Here is a 16,604-nt window from a genome sequence, read left to right on the forward strand (position 1 = left end):
CATCATCAATGCATCCAACAAAACCTACTGCAGTTCTGCTTACCATTGTCTTTGACATGTTTCAGACAATGTAGTCCGACGGATCTCCACTCAAAAGTTTTGCCTGGAAATGTGAGCTTTTGTGTTGGAGAAAGCCCTCAATGATTTTAATTCAGCATCTTTTTCCCTTGTGGAAAGTCGGGTGTCAAACCGGTGTGACCCTGGTCCGTCATCTGTCATTGCGTTTCCTACTCACTGAGTTTCTGCATTGGGAACCATTTGATAAATTAGTTTTAAGTCTGAAGAGTCCCCATTCAAGTCTTCGCCTTTAACTTCCTCTTGGTGCCCTTTCCGGACCTCGGTGTCACCACTCAGGCGATCGTAAAGACGTATGAAGGCGCGTCCTTCTCCGAATCACGCAGGAAAAAACCTCTGCATCAGCTGTCAGCGGGTTTTGTTGGAGCTGAGCGGCCAACAGTCTTGAGTGCTTCCTAACCACGTCCAAGGGGCTGTAGCCTTTGACCCGCAGCTCATCAATCTCCCACCAGTGTCATCATCGCACTCGTCTCAATCGAGGCTGTCAGAGGAGGGCAGGAGTCAGGGACTTGTATGGTTTGTTTGTGCTCCCTTTGCATCCGTGTTTGGTTCCTTTGTGTGGGCATCAACAATGGAGTGAAATCTGGAGTGCGCACTGAAGGGCTGCGTGGGAGCTAGCTGACCCTAATCTCATGTTAATGTATCTTTATATGTTTATATGTTGAAGTCTAGTTTCGTTTGCCACAATATAGTTTGATTCTTGTGTACACATCATAAAAGCTGCACAATTGTTGTTTTCCTTTGACCTAAATTCAGTTTTCTTTATGTGTTTGCCTACCAATGTTTCGTTTGTTTTTCTTATTCTGGGTTTAATGATATACCCCTGGAAATGAAGCCAGCGCCGCACACAGAACAGTAAAAAGGGCAAATATGTAACCCGTTGTTGGCCTGTGGGAATAAAAGCTGGTGTACTGTACTTGTGCAAAGAGAAGACATTCAGTTTTTTTCTGGCTCAGTGAAGCAGGCTGATGACACTCATTCTTCATAACTGTCCTGTCTGATTGTCTCTCTTCTCGCCCCCTCCACCTAGCTTGAGGATTTTATAACTCTCCTCAGAGGAAGAGCGCCGCATCTTGTAAGGAGCCACAGGTCAGAAAAGTTACTCCTCAATCCCGGTGTTTTGGTTTTTTTGTTTGTTTTTTTTTGTGTGTGTGCTGTGCAGACCGCGACCGAGCTGCTTGTGTGCTTGCTCCAACACGAATAATGCATGCTTGCCCGACCATTCCCCGCCGGACTACCCTTTACTCCTCCCTTGCCCCTGGAATCACCTTGGGGCTTTGCGCTCCTTTCTTGTTTTTACTCCCTTTTGCATGACCACATCTGGCCCTTTTGATGTTATTCCGCTTTGTCCTCTGGTGTTTTTTGATTGGTTGTTATCCGACCCTCAATTCCTCTTCGAAGCAAGCTGATGATTTTGCACACAGCTGCCTGCTTTTGTGAACTTCACATCATACTTTGCTCTTTCACCGTTCCCTGTCTTTCAACCAATTGCCAAAGCCTTCTCTGAGAGAAGACCATTATTACTTTTTGGTTGCTCTCCCTAATTCACTGCTCCTTACCTTACTTTTTTTTTGTGCTCGGAATCTCCAATTGCTTCCCAAACGATCGACATCACTTTGTCGTGCTTGTTTTTGTGTTTGTCCCCATTGTGCTCCGTGAGGATTTTTTTTGTTGTTTTTGTTTTGTGTTTTTGTTTCGGCTTAAACTGTTGGCTTGCCAAATTCAGGAGGACACCCTCCCGGTACTGTGGCAGCCTTTGTGGGTGATGCCGTGAGTTTTCACACACAACTCCAAAGGGAAGTAGTTGTCCACGCTGGGACAGAATTTACCACCGTGAAATTGTTGGCCACTAAAGACTGTTGAGAGAACGAAGAGGCATGGGGAATGCGTGCCAACTCGAAGCACAGCGGATGAGATGTAGGATCATGTGAAGAGATGTTTGCTCCACTTTTAAATGACTGGTGGGAGAGTTGATTTGACGGATTAATTGCGCGCTACAACATGGGCGTAAACGGCCGTGAGAGTGATTTAAATGTAAGCCAATGAATCCAGTCTCCCGTTACAACTTTATTCCCTCTTATTTGTTGTAAAAGTTTTAAACTTTTTAGAATTTTAGAACTACATATCTTAAAGTTATGACTTTATTTGCAGTATTCCAATTTAGACTACAGTATTCCCGTAAGCTTTTGCCTTTGTTCTCATTCCCCAGCCGTCTTAAAACAGTTGAGCAGGATTTTCCTCAAACATAATTGTTTTTAATACATTTTATTTTTTTTTACGTGCAGAAAATGCACAAACAAATTAAGATTCAGTTACTGTTTTATTTATTTTTTTGTCCATAAGGCAGAAAAAGTGTCGATCGTTATTTTCCAAATTAAAAACACAGGTTTGCGAGCCTTTGTTGCAGTCCTCTGTGCAATCCCCATAACAGAGTGCCAGAGGAGCTGTTATGAAAAGCCTCCAAACCATTAACCCTCAAATACTGAATCAAACACTTGTTTGATCAGTCTAGATTTAGTATTACCCTTGGAGTACTTTATGAAAACAAAAATGGCCCCTGCTCCACAGCGGGTAAAATCACCTGCCCCGGACTGCTGAGAAAACAAAACGACCACAAATCGGACTACTAGTCACACACTTGCGACCGCAAGGCTTTACAACAGGGCTTTCACCGCTTCCCAAAATAGGCGAGCGTAATGTGCCCCAGAGGCCTGGCTGCCATTATAGCGGCCTCAAGGAAAACTGCGTCGAATGAATGGCTTGTCTGTGAATGGCTGTATGCTTGTGACATGGTTGTATTTCCTCCTTTCATTGTTTACCACAGACACGCCCAGCATAGGTGTATTTACTTGATTTGTTATAAGCACAAATCAATATTGTTGTATCTCAGGAACAAACTGTGAATCGATACTTGAAGGTAGTGGATGAATCTTTACAACCTTAGTGCATACCACTCCAGCTGTCAACTGTGCCTCACCAGACCTTATTTCAGCCTGGATCAAAGCAACAAAGGAATTTGGCGTGTTTTGCTTTTTCGTTGTTTTTGCAACACTTTATCCAATAATCAGATTGGCACAGAGAGAAGAATAACCATGGGCCAGTCAGCAGACTCAAAAAAGACCAGAAATAAATGTGTCTGCTGTTCCCGAGTGTTTCAGGAGCTGCTTTCACTTTGTTTTCGTGATAAATAGCTGCTGGACTTGAACTTGGATCTTCTGTGACTCACGTTATACATCGAAGTCCATCCGTTTCTGCTGTTTGAGCTAACGTTAGCATCTCCGCTAGCTTGTTTTTCCCCGCTTTGCAGATGCAGATGCTAATCAAAACTCCAGCTTTTCCTTTTAAATAGTTTAATGACCACAAAGGAACCTTCTGTGCGGAAAATGGGAGGCAACGTCGCATGGAAATCCTCGCCACGCACATCACGTGTCCATATGTTCACTCTCCTCTTAAGTTTTTCAGATCCTCCTCCGCCATGTGACTAAAAGAACGGGCGTGTTGTTTTTTTTTTGTTGTTTTTTTTTTAAAAAGCTCGCCATCGGCATACTAAATATACCCTTTGTAGGACCTGAACCCTCATTTGCCTTTTCTGTGGCCACTTTAGGTTGACATATTCGCTCCGCCGCGGTACCACAGCTACTCATTACATAGGAGGGCTTCCATTTTACATCCTCTGTATCGTGTTTCCTTCACACAAGCTCTTATCCTATTTAGGTCAGTCATTGATCATTCAGCCACACTCTTTTCAATATAACTAGGAGTAGTTTTGTTTTTGGCTCCCTTGTGTTCTCGTGATAATTTGTGGAAAGGCGTGGATTGTATAAATGTTCCTCCAGCGTTGAAACACAATCTGTTCTGTGATGCTGGTCAAACAAACCAAAGCAGAGTCTGGCAATTTTTTTCGGTAACGTCAAGGGTTTAGCAGGAGTTAACCACTGTCAAATAAATAAGATAAAAGCACTCTTAATCTAATGAAAATTCACCTTCCTTTTGATCCACTGCTGGCGTGAGAAGCTAACGTCAAAAGTTTAAACTGGAAAAAAAAAAGAAACGTAGTATTGTGTCATTTTTTACAGTGGGTATCGGTGGTTAAGCCCTTTTATCGTGGTTGAAATGAGGTTTAGTCAGATGACATGCCAGTTCAAAATTTGTCTGACAGTTAAGGCATATTTTACAAGCTATAAGGCATATACGACTGTATCTAATCATATAATCATCCAACCGTCCATCTGTCATCTGGTGAGGTTTCAGTGGATAATGCATCCAGACTGCTGTGTCATCTCTCAGCGGCTGGCCAACCACCGGAGGTCACACCGGTACATTTAGATCTTGAAATTGCACTTTTCCCGAAGTAATTACGACGAGGCAGCCTTTGAAACACACAGACCAAAAAATGCTCCAGGTTTTAATAATTCAGCCCCGGGGCCAGTTTAGTACCGCGACTCTGTACCCATACTTACTTTTGACATTTTGTTTTGTAGCCTTGCTGCAATCGGGCTTGGAGCTTGTCAATGCTCCAGGTTTTAATAATTCAGCCCCGGGGCCAGTTTAGTACCGCGACTCTGTACCCATACTTACTTTTGACATTTTGTTTTGTAGCCTTGCTGCAATCGGGCTTGGAGCTTGTCAATGCTCCAGGTTTTAATAATTCAGCCCCGGGGCCAGTTTAGTACCGCGACTCTGTACCCATACTTACTTTTGACATTTTGTTTTGTAGCCTTGCTGCAATCGGGCTTGGAGCTTGTCAATGCTCCAGGTTTTAATAATTCAGCCCCGGGGCCAGTTTAGTACCGCGACTCTGTACCCATACTTACTTTTGACATTTTGTTTTGTAGCCTTGCTGCAATCGGGCTTGGAGCTTGTCAATGCTCCAGGTTTTAATAATTCAGCCCCGGGGCCAGTTTAGTACCGCGACTCTGTACCCATACTTACTTTTGACATTTTGTTTTGTAGCCTTGCTGCAATCGGGCTTGGAGCTTGTCAATGCTCCAGGTTTTAATAATTCAGCCCCGGGGCCAGTTTAGTACCGCGACTCTGTACCCATACTTACTTTTGACATTTTGTTTTGTAGCCTTGCTGCAATCGGGCTTGGAGCTTGTCAATGCTCCAGGTTTTAATAATTCAGCCCCGGGGCCAGTTTAGTACCGCGACTCTGTACCCATACTTACTTTTGACATTTTGTTTTGTGGCCTTGCTGCAATCGGGCCTACTGAGAGCAAACTGTCCTGTCCCGTGCAAATGAGCCACTGTTCATCATGACACTCTATTAATGGGCCATGTCTAAGTACAGCTTTTGGTCCCATGCCAAATGGGCTAGGAGAGTCAAGATGGTAAAAGCATGTTATGTATTTTTCACTTTTGTTGGCAGCACTTCATCACCAAGCTGCCAAATTACACTCGCCATTTTGTGTGGTTTTCTCAAACAGTCTAGCGGATCTGTTCATGCGGCGCATGCAATGCGCACGTTGCAAGAGACGAAACCTAATACTGGAATATGTGCCAACTATCAGAAGCTAATGTTCATCATCAATGCATCCAACAAAACCTACTGCAGTTCTGCTTACCATTGTCTTTGACATGTTTCAGACAATGTAGTCCGACGGATCTCCACTCAAAAGTTTTGCCTGGAAATGTGAGCTTTTGTGTTGGAGAAAGCCCTCAATGATTTTAATTCAGCATCTTTTTCCCTTGTGGAAAGTCGGGTGTCAAACCGGTGTGACCCTGGTCCGTCATCTGTCATTGCGTTTCCTACTCACTGAGTTTCTGCATTGGGAACCATTTGATAAATTAGTTTTAAGTCTGAAGAGTCCCCATTCAAGTCTTCGCCTTTAACTTCCTCTTGGTGCCCTTTCCGGACCTCGGTGTCACCACTCAGGCGATCGTAAAGACGTATGAAGGCGCGTCCTTCTCCGAATCACGCAGGAAAAAACCTCTGCATCAGCTGTCAGCGGGTTTTGTTGGAGCTGAGCGGCCAACAGTCTTGAGTGCTTCCTAACCACGTCCAAGGGGCTGTAGCCTTTGACCCGCAGCTCATCAATCTCCCACCAGTGTCATCATCGCACTCGTCTCAATCGAGGCTGTCAGAGGAGGGCAGGAGTCAGGGACTTGTATGGTTTGTTTGTGCTCCCTTTGCATCCGTGTTTGGTTCCTTTGTGTGGGCATCAACAATGGAGTGAAATCTGGAGTGCGCACTGAAGGGCTGCGTGGGAGCTAGCTGACCCTAATCTCATGTTAATGTATCTTTATATGTTTATATGTTGAAGTCTAGTTTCGTTTGCCACAATATAGTTTGATTCTTGTGTACACATCATAAAAGCTGCACAATTGTTGTTTTCCTTTGACCTAAATTCAGTTTTCTTTATGTGTTTGCCTACCAATGTTTCGTTTGTTTTTCTTATTCTGGGTTTAATGATATACCCCTGGAAATGAAGCCAGCGCCGCACACAGAACAGTAAAAAGGGCAAATATGTAACCCGTTGTTGGCCTGTGGGAATAAAAGCTGGTGTACTGTACTTGTGCAAAGAGAAGACATTCAGTTTTTTTCTGGCTCAGTGAAGCAGGCTGATGACACTCATTCTTCATAACTGTCCTGTCTGATTGTCTCTCTTCTCGCCCCCTCCACCTAGCTTGAGGATTTTATAACTCTCCTCAGCGGAAGAGCGCCGCATCTTGTAAGGAGCCACAGGTCAGAAAAGTTACTCCTCAATCCCGGTGTTTTGGTTTTTTTGTTTGTTTTTTTTTGTGTGTGTGCTGTGCAGACCGCGACCGAGCTGCTTGTGTGCTTGGCTTGCTCCAACACGAATAATGCATGCTTGCCCGACCATTCCCCGCCGGACTACCCTTTACTCCTCCCTTGCCCCTGGAATCACCTTGGGGCTTTGCGCTCCTTTCTTGTTTTTACTCCCTTTTGCATGACCACATCTGGCCCTTTTGATGTTATTCCGCTTTGTCCTCTGGTGTTTTTTGATTGGTTGTTATCCGACCCTCAATTCCTCTTCGAAGCAAGCTGATGATTTTGCACACAGCTGCCTGCTTTTGTGAACTTCACATCATACTTTGCTCTTTCACCGTTCCCTGTCTTTCAACCAATTGCCAAAGCCTTCTCTGAGAGAAGACCATTATTACTTTTTGGTTGCTCTCCCTAATTCACTGCTCCTTACCTTACTTTTTTTTTGTGCTCGGAATCTCCAATTGCTTCCCAAACGATCGACATCACTTTGTCGTGCTTGTTTTTGTGTTTGTCCCCATTGTGCTCCGTGAGGATTTTTTTTGTTGTTTTTGTTTTGTGTTTTTGTTTCGGCTTAAACTGTTGGCTTGCCAAATTCAGGAGGACACCCTCCCGGTACTGTGGCAGCCTTTGTGGGTGATGCCGTGAGTTTTCACACACAACTCCAAAGGGAAGTAGTTGTCCACGCTGGGACAGAATTTACCACCGTGAAATTGTTGGCCACTAAAGACTGTTGAGAGAACGAAGAGGCATGGGGAATGCGTGCCAACTCGAAGCACAGCGGATGAGATGTAGGATCATGTGAAGAGATGTTTGCTCCACTTTTAAATGACTGGTGGGAGAGTTGATTTGACGGATTAATTGCGCGCTACAACATGGGCGTAAACGGCCGTGAGAGTGATTTAAATGTAAGCCAATGAATCCAGTCTCCCGTTACAACTTTATTCCCTCTTATTTGTTGTAAAAGTTTTAAACTTTTTAGAATTTTAGAACTACATATCTTAAAGTTATGACTTTATTTGCAGTATTCCAATTTAGACTACAGTATTCCCGTAAGCTTTTGCCTTTGTTCTCATTCCCCAGCCGTCTTAAAACAGTTGAGCAGGATTTTCCTCAAACATAATTGTTTTTAATACATTTTATTTTTTTTTACGTGCAGAAAATGCACAAACAAATTAAGATTCAGTTACTGTTTTATTTATTTTTTTGTCCATAAGGCAGAAAAAGTGTCGATCGTTATTTTCCAAATTAAAAACACAGGTTTGCGAGCCTTTGTTGCAGTCCTCTGTGCAATCCCCATAACAGAGTGCCAGAGGAGCTGTTATGAAAAGCCTCCAAACCATTAACCCTCAAATACTGAATCAAACACTTGTTTGATCAGTCTAGATTTAGTATTAGCCTTGGAGTACTTTATGCAAACAAAAATGGCCCCTGCCCCACAGCGGGTAAAATCACCTGCCCCGGACTGCCGAGAAAACAAAACGACCACAAATCGGACTACTAGTCACACACTTGCGACCGCAAGGCTTTACAACAGGGCTTTCACCGCTTCCCAAAATAGGCGAGCGTAATGTGCCCCAGAGGCCTGGCTGCCATTATAGCGGCCTCAAGGAAAACTGCGTCGAATGAATGGCTTGTCTGTGAATGGCTGTATGCTTGTGACATGGTTGTATTTCCTCCTTTCATTGTTTACCACAGACACGCCCAGCATAGGTGTATTTACTTGATTTGTTATAAGCACAAATCAATATTGTTGTCTCTCAGGAACAAACTGTGAATCGATACTTGAAGGTAGTGGATGAATCTTTACAACCTTAGTGCATACCACTCCAGCTGTCAACTGTGCCTCACCAGACCTTATTTCAGCCTGGATCAAAGCAACAAAGGAATTTGGCGTGTTTTGCTTTTTCGTTGTTTTTGCAACACTTTATCCAATAATCAGATTGGCACAGAGAGAAGAATAACCATGGGCCAGTCAGCAGACTCAAAAAAGACCAGAAATAAATGTGTCTGCTGTTCCCGAGTGTTTCAGGAGCTGCTTTCACTTTGTTTTCGTGATAAATAGCTGCTGGACTTGAACTTGGATCTTCTGTGACTCACGTTATACATCGAAGTCCATCCGTTTCTGCTGTTTGAGCTAACGTTAGCATCTCCGCTAGCTTGTTTTTCCCCGCTTTGCAGATGCAGATGCTAATCAAAACTCCAGCTTTTCCTTTTAAATAGTTTAATGACCACAAAGGAACCTTCTGTGCGGAAAATGGGAGGCAACGTCGCATGGAAATCCTCGCCACGCACATCACGTGTCCATATGTTCACTCTCCTCTTAAGTTTTTCAGATCCTCCTCCGCCATGTGACTAAAAGAACGGGCGTGTTGTTTTTTTTTTGTTGTTTTTTTTTTAAAAAGCTCGCCATCGGCATACTAAATATACCCTTTGTAGGACCTGAACCCTCATTTGCCTTTTCTGTGGCCACTTTAGGTTGACATATTCGCTCCGCCGCGGTACCACAGCTACTCATTACATAGGAGGGCTTCCATTTTACATCCTCTGTATCGTGTTTCCTTCACACAAGCTCTTATCCTATTTAGGTCAGTCATTGATCATTCAGCCACACTCTTTTCAATATAACTAGGAGTAGTTTTGTTTTTGGCTCCCTTGTGTTCTCGTGATAATTTGTGGAAAGGCGTGGATTGTATAAATGTTCCTCCAGCGTTGAAACACAATCTGTTCTGTGATGCTGGTCAAACAAACCAAAGCAGAGTCTGGCAATTTTTTTCGGTAACGTCAAGGGTTTAGCAGGAGTTAACCACTGTCAAATAAATAAGATAAAAGCACTCTTAATCTAATGAAAATTCACCTTCCTTTTGATCCACTGCTGGCGTGAGAAGCTAACGTCAAAAGTTTAAACTGGAAAAAAAAAAGAAACGTAGTATTGTGTCATTTTTTACAGTGGGTATCGGTGGTTAAGCCCTTTTATCGTGGTTGAAATGAGGTTTAGTCAGATGACATGCCAGTTCAAAATTTGTCTGACAGTTAAGGCATATTTTACAAGCTATAAGGCATATACGACTGTATCTAATCACATAATCATCCAACCGTCCATCTGTCATCTGGTGAGGTTTCAGTGGATAATGCATCCAGACTGCTGTGTCATCTCTCAGCGGCTGGCCAACCACCGGAGGTCACACCGGTACATTTAGATCTTGAAATTGCACTTTTCCCGAAGTAATTACGACGAGGCAGCCTTTGAAACACACAGACCAAAAACCACACACTTATCCACCTGTAGCCATGACGTTGGAATGGGACAGAAGTTTCAATCATCGTACGAATGAATGATTGCCAGCTGGAGTTGTAATGCTTGGTTAAGCCTAAACGCAGAGATTGTTAAAGCCTCGGCTGGACTGACAGAATCAGTTCAGCATGCTGCGGGGAACCCGAAAGCTGCCGGCATTTGTTTTAAGGCTTTTGGCTTGTGTGGTCCACTGTCCTGCCCACCTCTTAGTTTACCGTATCGCTTCCATTGACATATTTATAGCCAAACGTGCATTTAGTACTTTTATCGGGCCGATCCTCAGCATTGTGTTTCAAGTGATGACCGCCCTCATTCACGTTGACTTCACAGTCCTCGCCGAACCTCTGGAAGCCCTGCTGCTGGTTCACGTGGTGATTTTAGGGAGCTAGACCGCTATAATCCGAGGAGTTCTCCTAAATATTGGGATTGCGCCGCACCGATCCCTCCCCCGGGGGGTCAGATGAAGGGAGGAAAGCCATATGTGATTCACCGCTTGATCTTGCAAATCCTACTCATAAAATTTGGGGATTTGAAATTGAAAATCCAGCTGTTTCGTCAAAGTACAGTACATAAAAGAATATTAACTAAGACAGGCTAAAGTGAAAATGGAAAAAAAAAAGTGTCTTCAATGTATGAGTTTTACTGACTTACTATTAAAACTTCTTTAATGCATTGTCAGGTACTCTACATGTAAAATGTATGAAGGTTTGGCCTCTGTCAACATGGTATGCCACGTTTTCTTCATAATTCCAATGATGCTTAAGCATTTTAATATCATAATGTTGATTTTTATGAATTAAAAAAATACTAAAATCTTTAAAAATCTATATATTCAAATACTAACCAATTCCAATGCGTAAGGGTGTTTGATTTTGTTTCATCGACCAGTCTGCTGGCGTGAGGAAGAATAAGAGGCAGTACTTCTCTGTGGCATTGATGTTGATGCATGAGCCAGCGTGAGCTCTGAGAGGTTGGCAGCTCGTGAATGTCCCAATTCTGCAGCATCCGCCTTCGCCGCTATGCTCTCCGGATGCCCAGAGTCTTGTCTGCATTGCATTTGAAATGTGGGAAGACACCATCTTGTATTGTGGGATGTAACAACTGTTTGTTCCGGGGGTAACTCTGTCCCACCAAAAAAAAAAAAAAGAAGAGAGAGTTTGAACCACTGCACAATCTTCTAGACACAAGTTCCCTGTTGAATAAATGTTCCCCAATTACATTCCAGCTAAACCTTGACATTTCTTTGGATCTTATCGTGGCCTACACGTGTAAAGTCTTCCTGGGAAATGGACAGAATCCCAAATTGCATAGCCACGGTTCTCGTGTGCACACAGATAGGCGAATGCTCCTTACACGATCCTCTCTTCCTCAAGTGGGCATCCAGCCAACATCAGTGCTCGGTCACCAGCATGGTACTGAGAACCCCGTGGCCATGAGCAGGTGTCCGCCTCCTTGTGAAGCCCAAGGAGCCGAGAAGGCAATACAAAGGGCTCAAAAGAGGCCTGCCAGCATGGTAACCATCTTGAATATCCAGGCCCGGTACGGCGGCGCCTCTAAATCTGTCAGCGGCCGTAGGGTGGCTGCCAGTTTTGCTCATTCTGCTACTGTAGCCCACCAAGCCCTTCGAATGGGCTTTTAAGCTTTTGTTAAGCCTTGACCTAAATGGGGCGCATACACAGCGCAAGCTAGGATTGGTTAAGAGTTCACGGACACCTAGAAAGTTGTGATTCGGACTCTTGCCCTTCCCCCCCCCCCTTTTTTTTTTCCAGACCGACTATTTTACCAGATGATCGCTTCTGCAAACCGCGAACCCGCTGCTATAAGCCAAACTGTGGCGGCATTGAGTTTGGCAAGACTGTGACTGTGTCCTCTCCTACTTCACTGTTCATTGTTTGCTACTCTGGACTGTTGATGTAGAGAAATGGAGGTGGGGGGTTGGCAGGCAGCGGAGTGAGTGCAGGCCATCTTCAGTAAACAATTGGTCCTTGTGCACTTGGAGCAACACCCCTTTCACCCCCCTCTTGCGTAGTATGTGCCTGAAACTCCAAAGTTTGGTTGGTGATCCCAATGCTTGGGAGGTCAGAACGGCCCTAGCCAGTTTGTTCTCATTGACTACAGAATCAATAATCAATTAACCACCCCCCCATCCACTCTATTTTCCCAACAGAAGTGATTGATTGTTTATGTACAATCCCACCATCAGCACCCTAGTTATTAAAAGTAATGACTAACCTATATTTACAATTAGCCTCAACGGTCCTTTTGGGTCACAAGAGAACAATGGATTATTTGTCGTCAGTTGTACTCGAACCAGAACACCAATGTAACAGCCATCTAGAAAAACACCCTAATATGTTTTCTTTTATCGAGATTTAGGGGCTTTTATAGATAAATACTTACGGGGTCCAATATGCCATTTAATGGTTTTAAGACAACCAAAAATGAGACCATTTTAAGTGACAGTGGATAAAACTGTCACTTTTTGCTTCTTTGTTTTTGTATAAAAACAGCATTTTGGAGCCTGAAAATGCAAATATTTGGAATTATGTCTTAAAGTTAAAAAAAAAAAAAAAGGTTACTATTTCAACATTTTTTTCCAACACATTCTAAAATCTTGGAATGAGATCCCAAAGTGTACGTTCTTGATTACAGTAGGCCCGGCTTGCATATTGCACTCATTTAAGTAATTTTTGCTGGGGATCATGTTAACATCTGTACAACAAAATGTCACCACTAAATACTTTTAGACCAGGGAACAGCTATAACCTATGCGTCCTCTTCTTACGAGACACCCAATAGCCTGTTATCTCTACCTTCTCGTGGCCGACTCACCCGTTTGCTGCAGGTATCTTTTGAGGGTGTTGTGGAAAAACAAGAATAACCCGCTTTCGTCCGGATCACTTTACCCTCTCTTTGTGAGTAAGTGTGTGACCTTCCCTTTGTGTGTTTGTCACAATATTATTTGTTGATATGACGTCATGTGGACACTCGGGTGCCACCAAAAGTGTGAAAAAAAATCAACTCTGCTAGCATGTCGCTTCAGATAAAAAAAAAAAAACCTGAAGTTATGCAGCTTTCCCGTCACATGATTGGATAAAGAAAGTGGAAGCACTTTGAATTAAATTATGTCATTTGATCACTTTGAGCAATAATTTCATTCCAACTTTAGTTAATCTGGCCTCAGTCCATGTCAGACTGTCGTAAAACTTGACCTGGAGACTTCTACATGCAGCCGGGATTGAGAACAGATTTAGGGATTTGGTTTAATATTTTCGCTTAATCTTCCCCACACATCCCGAGAATTTCAGTTGGCCGCCCCGAGGTCAGGTCTTAAATATTGACCGTTACATGGCGTTAAACATGGACTAAAATTATGGAAATGTCTTTCTATATCTGTCACGTTCACGTTGCATACGGTAGTTTGAATTAAAACGATTTTCATAAAATCCCAACTTTATTCTCACAACATTGACTTTTCCTCATAGTAATGCCGCAATATAAAATAAAAAAAAAACAAAAGTTACTTTAGATGTCAACATGGACCCAAAATTGTGCCTGTTTCTTTTTCGTCATCCATTTACAGTTTTATTTGGATAATGCTAACATTTTGGGTGCTTGTAACAGCACTTGAAATTACAATACAGACCAAACGTGGTATCTCAGCGTGATGCAGTGTGCAGTGTGCAGTGTACTGAACTTCTTGAACTGCATGTGACAAGCAACACCAAGTGACATGAGATTGAGTCAGTCATGTCACATTTCAGGATGAGGGAAGTGGATTTGTGTTCTCTTCCCATTTTTGGTCAACGGACCGTGAGAAGATAAGCCTGTGCGGAGCTCTTCTTCCTTTTTATTCATGTCATCCAAATTGTGAAATGCATTTTGAATTGCGACCCCGTTTGTCTCACTCTCGCCATTGTGTATCACAGAGGAAATTTCACAGTTACGAAGTTGTCGGAGTCCAACATGGGGTATGGCATGCTAAGCGTGTTCCTGGGACTGCTCCTGGAGGTGTCCACCCACGGACCCCATGCTGTACCCCGAACCTCCTGGAGACACCAAGGTGAGCCCTCTTGAAGCACACACAAACCTATTGCCTTTGTAGGTCCTCACTCTATCCCAACCCTCGTGAATAGCCGTGATTCATGGTACACGCTTGCTTTCTATTCTAACCAGCAGATTTTGGGAGGATGCCGGCACCATCGGGAGCCTAAAAAAGTTCTCCAGACCATGTGATTGTGCATATGCATGCGACTTGAGTCTTTGTAGTTTTTTTCCATGAGCAAGCACAGTCCGGTTGTGCGTTGTCAGCCACAATGCCTAGAAAAGACACAATGGAAGCCACTTGACGTGTGAAGCAGATGCAGACTGAGCATACGAACCCTTCCTAGTGTCTGCCCGACATCATGTTTTAATTGACGGTTCCACATGTAATTCTCTGTAAATGACTGTTTATCTTGTCAGAACCCAATGTTGGCAGTGAGACCACGACGACGGCCTGGCGCTGACAAAAGAAAATCCATCCTTGATCTTTTCTTATTGTGATGTATTGCTCAGAAGCGTGTCAGACAACCCTTTTTTTGTGTTTCCTGCTCAGGGAAAAGCTATTTTTATTCCGTCTGTGCGTTGTGGTAGATGTGTCTCGAGCGAAAATGGCCTTGATCCCTGACAAGCAAGGGGAGAATAAAAACAATGCGGTGCAATAAACCTTTGACCTTTCAGGATAAATCTTTCCCATAAGAAGTCATCTAAACTTAAACTGTCAGAATGTGGCAATTGTAAAAGTCAAGTGTACAGGCAATGTTTGAAATTGACTTGGCTGGGACATTGCCCATTTCTATAACTCACCATGAAACCAGCAAAGTAATGTGAAGTGAATTTATCCATTCTAGGGCCAAAGCACCCCTTTCTGGAGGTAAAATACAAAAAGCCAAAGGAAAAGCAAAATGCAATCAATTTTGTGGTTCTGTGCTCAGAGTTGGAGCTGATGGAATTCTCCGAGCCGGGCATCTCCAACTACTCCACTCTGCTGCTTAGCAACGAACGGGACGCACTCTATGTGGGCGCCCGGGAGGCCATCTTCGAGCTGAGCAAGAAGAATGTGACTGTCCGAAACCACAAGGTATGAAGGAAACTTGTCATTATTAGTGCGGCCGCGTGTACAGTGCAAAATCACGGTGTGACAAGTTTTATAATCGTAATAATTTAAAATAAAATAAAAGGCATAAATTGGGGCTAGGAGGGGATGAATTTTTCCAAAGATCATTTTTATAATAATCTTGTGTCAGGCCATCCAGACAGTTTTAACATACAGTATATGATATATTTTTTTAAACTGTATACTCACGCTTTAATTTGGACTGCTTTGTTCAAGGTTCTGTGGCAAGTTGGCGAGACCCCCATAGCCATGTGCACTCTCAAAGGAAAATCAAAGGAGGTGAGAGAGCGAGAATTCTGGTTCGTTTGCCTTGAATTACCCACATTGGCCCACATATGACGCGTCGTTTGATCGCGACAGCTTCATGCACATAGTTGTTGTTGTTTTTTTCTTTATCCTAATCTACGGTAATTAAACCTCATAAAGCCATTTTCTTTCTTTTCAACATTTTTAATGTTTTACTGTGTATTTCAGATTTTTTTCCCCCCCCTAACGTAACGAAAAATTGTATTGTATTTTACGAGTTATGGTATTTCACTTGATTTCAATGGTTAAAACTAGTTTGACATACAAGTAAATTGAATCACGAGCTTGGTCAAGGGTGAATTTGGATCCACTCTTCTCTGTTGGCATCCAGACCGACTGTCTGAACTACATCCGGGTGCTGCAGGTCGCCGATGACCAGCGGCTCTACGTGTGCGGGACACATGCCTTTCAACCGCAGTGTGATTATTTGGTAAATTTTCCCTCACGTTTGGTCACAGTGGTAGACATGACTCCCCCAAAAATTGCCTTTTGGTGCATCTTGAAATTGTTTTTTGCAGACTTTGGCTGACTTTTCCTTAGAGGGTCGAGCAGAAGACGGCAGGGGCAAGTGCTCGTTTGATCCCTCGCAAAGCTTCACCACCATCATGGTTGGTGAGTTACGGACTCTTTTAAAGAACTTTTTGAAATTGCTAATCATCCCACAGAAAATAAAATGCTTTTTTTCCACTTTTTCATCCATCAGATGGAGAACTGTATTCTGGGACCGCTTACAACTTCTTAGGTAGTGAGCCCATTATTTCTAGATACTCTCCATCACCGTACCTGCTGAGGACTGAGTATTCCACATCATGGCTCAACGGTGAGCGCCCTGACAACAGTGGAACCTCGAATGATGATCAGTTGTTTTACATCTCTCTTTAAAGTCCTCAATATACTGAAAGTGGCCTTAAAGTTGAATTATTTATACTCGACGTGACGCAATTCGTTTCAATGGCGAAAATAGATTGTATTCACCATTAAATTGAGTTTAAAATTTAACTTGTAAATCAAGGTGCCAATGTACATACTGTGTTTTAAACAGT

General features: G+C 43.2%; 1 protein-coding gene and 1 long non-coding RNA gene across 7 annotated transcripts in view; both read left to right on the forward strand.

The window, feature by feature from the left end:
• Nucleotides 1–16,604, forward strand: part of sema4d (sema domain, immunoglobulin domain (Ig), transmembrane domain (TM) and short cytoplasmic domain, (semaphorin) 4D) — a 31,878-nt gene that overhangs the window by 7,661 nt on the left and 7,613 nt on the right. For 4 of the 6 annotated variants that reach the window (XM_019882891.1, XM_019882897.1, XM_019882896.1 and 1 more), the window contains exons 3-8: nucleotides 14,027–14,160; nucleotides 15,074–15,219; nucleotides 15,472–15,534; nucleotides 15,893–15,991; nucleotides 16,080–16,173; nucleotides 16,265–16,381. In XM_019882891.1, coding sequence (XP_019738450.1) covers nucleotides 14,027–14,160; nucleotides 15,074–15,219; nucleotides 15,472–15,534; nucleotides 15,893–15,991; nucleotides 16,080–16,173; nucleotides 16,265–16,381 — 653 coding nt within the window. Of the gene's footprint in view, nucleotides 1–1,105; nucleotides 1,165–5,965; nucleotides 6,761–14,026; nucleotides 14,161–15,073; nucleotides 15,220–15,471; nucleotides 15,535–15,892; nucleotides 15,992–16,079; nucleotides 16,174–16,264; nucleotides 16,382–16,604 lie in introns of those variants that run through there. The other 2 variants (XM_019882894.1, XM_019882895.1) reach the window with 2 other exon arrangements.
• LOC109523623 (uncharacterized) lies at nucleotides 6,769–11,862 on the forward strand. Its single transcript, XR_002169811.1, has 2 exons — nucleotides 6,769–11,200; nucleotides 11,279–11,862. It is a non-coding gene; the product is annotated as an uncharacterized LOC109523623 (long non-coding RNA).

This window comes from Hippocampus comes, unplaced genomic scaffold (assembly GCF_001891065.2).
Source record: "Hippocampus comes isolate QL1 unplaced genomic scaffold, H_comes_QL1_v1.1 scaffold30, whole genome shotgun sequence".
In the NCBI taxonomy this organism is placed as follows: Eukaryota; Metazoa; Chordata; class Actinopteri; order Syngnathiformes; family Syngnathidae; genus Hippocampus; species Hippocampus comes.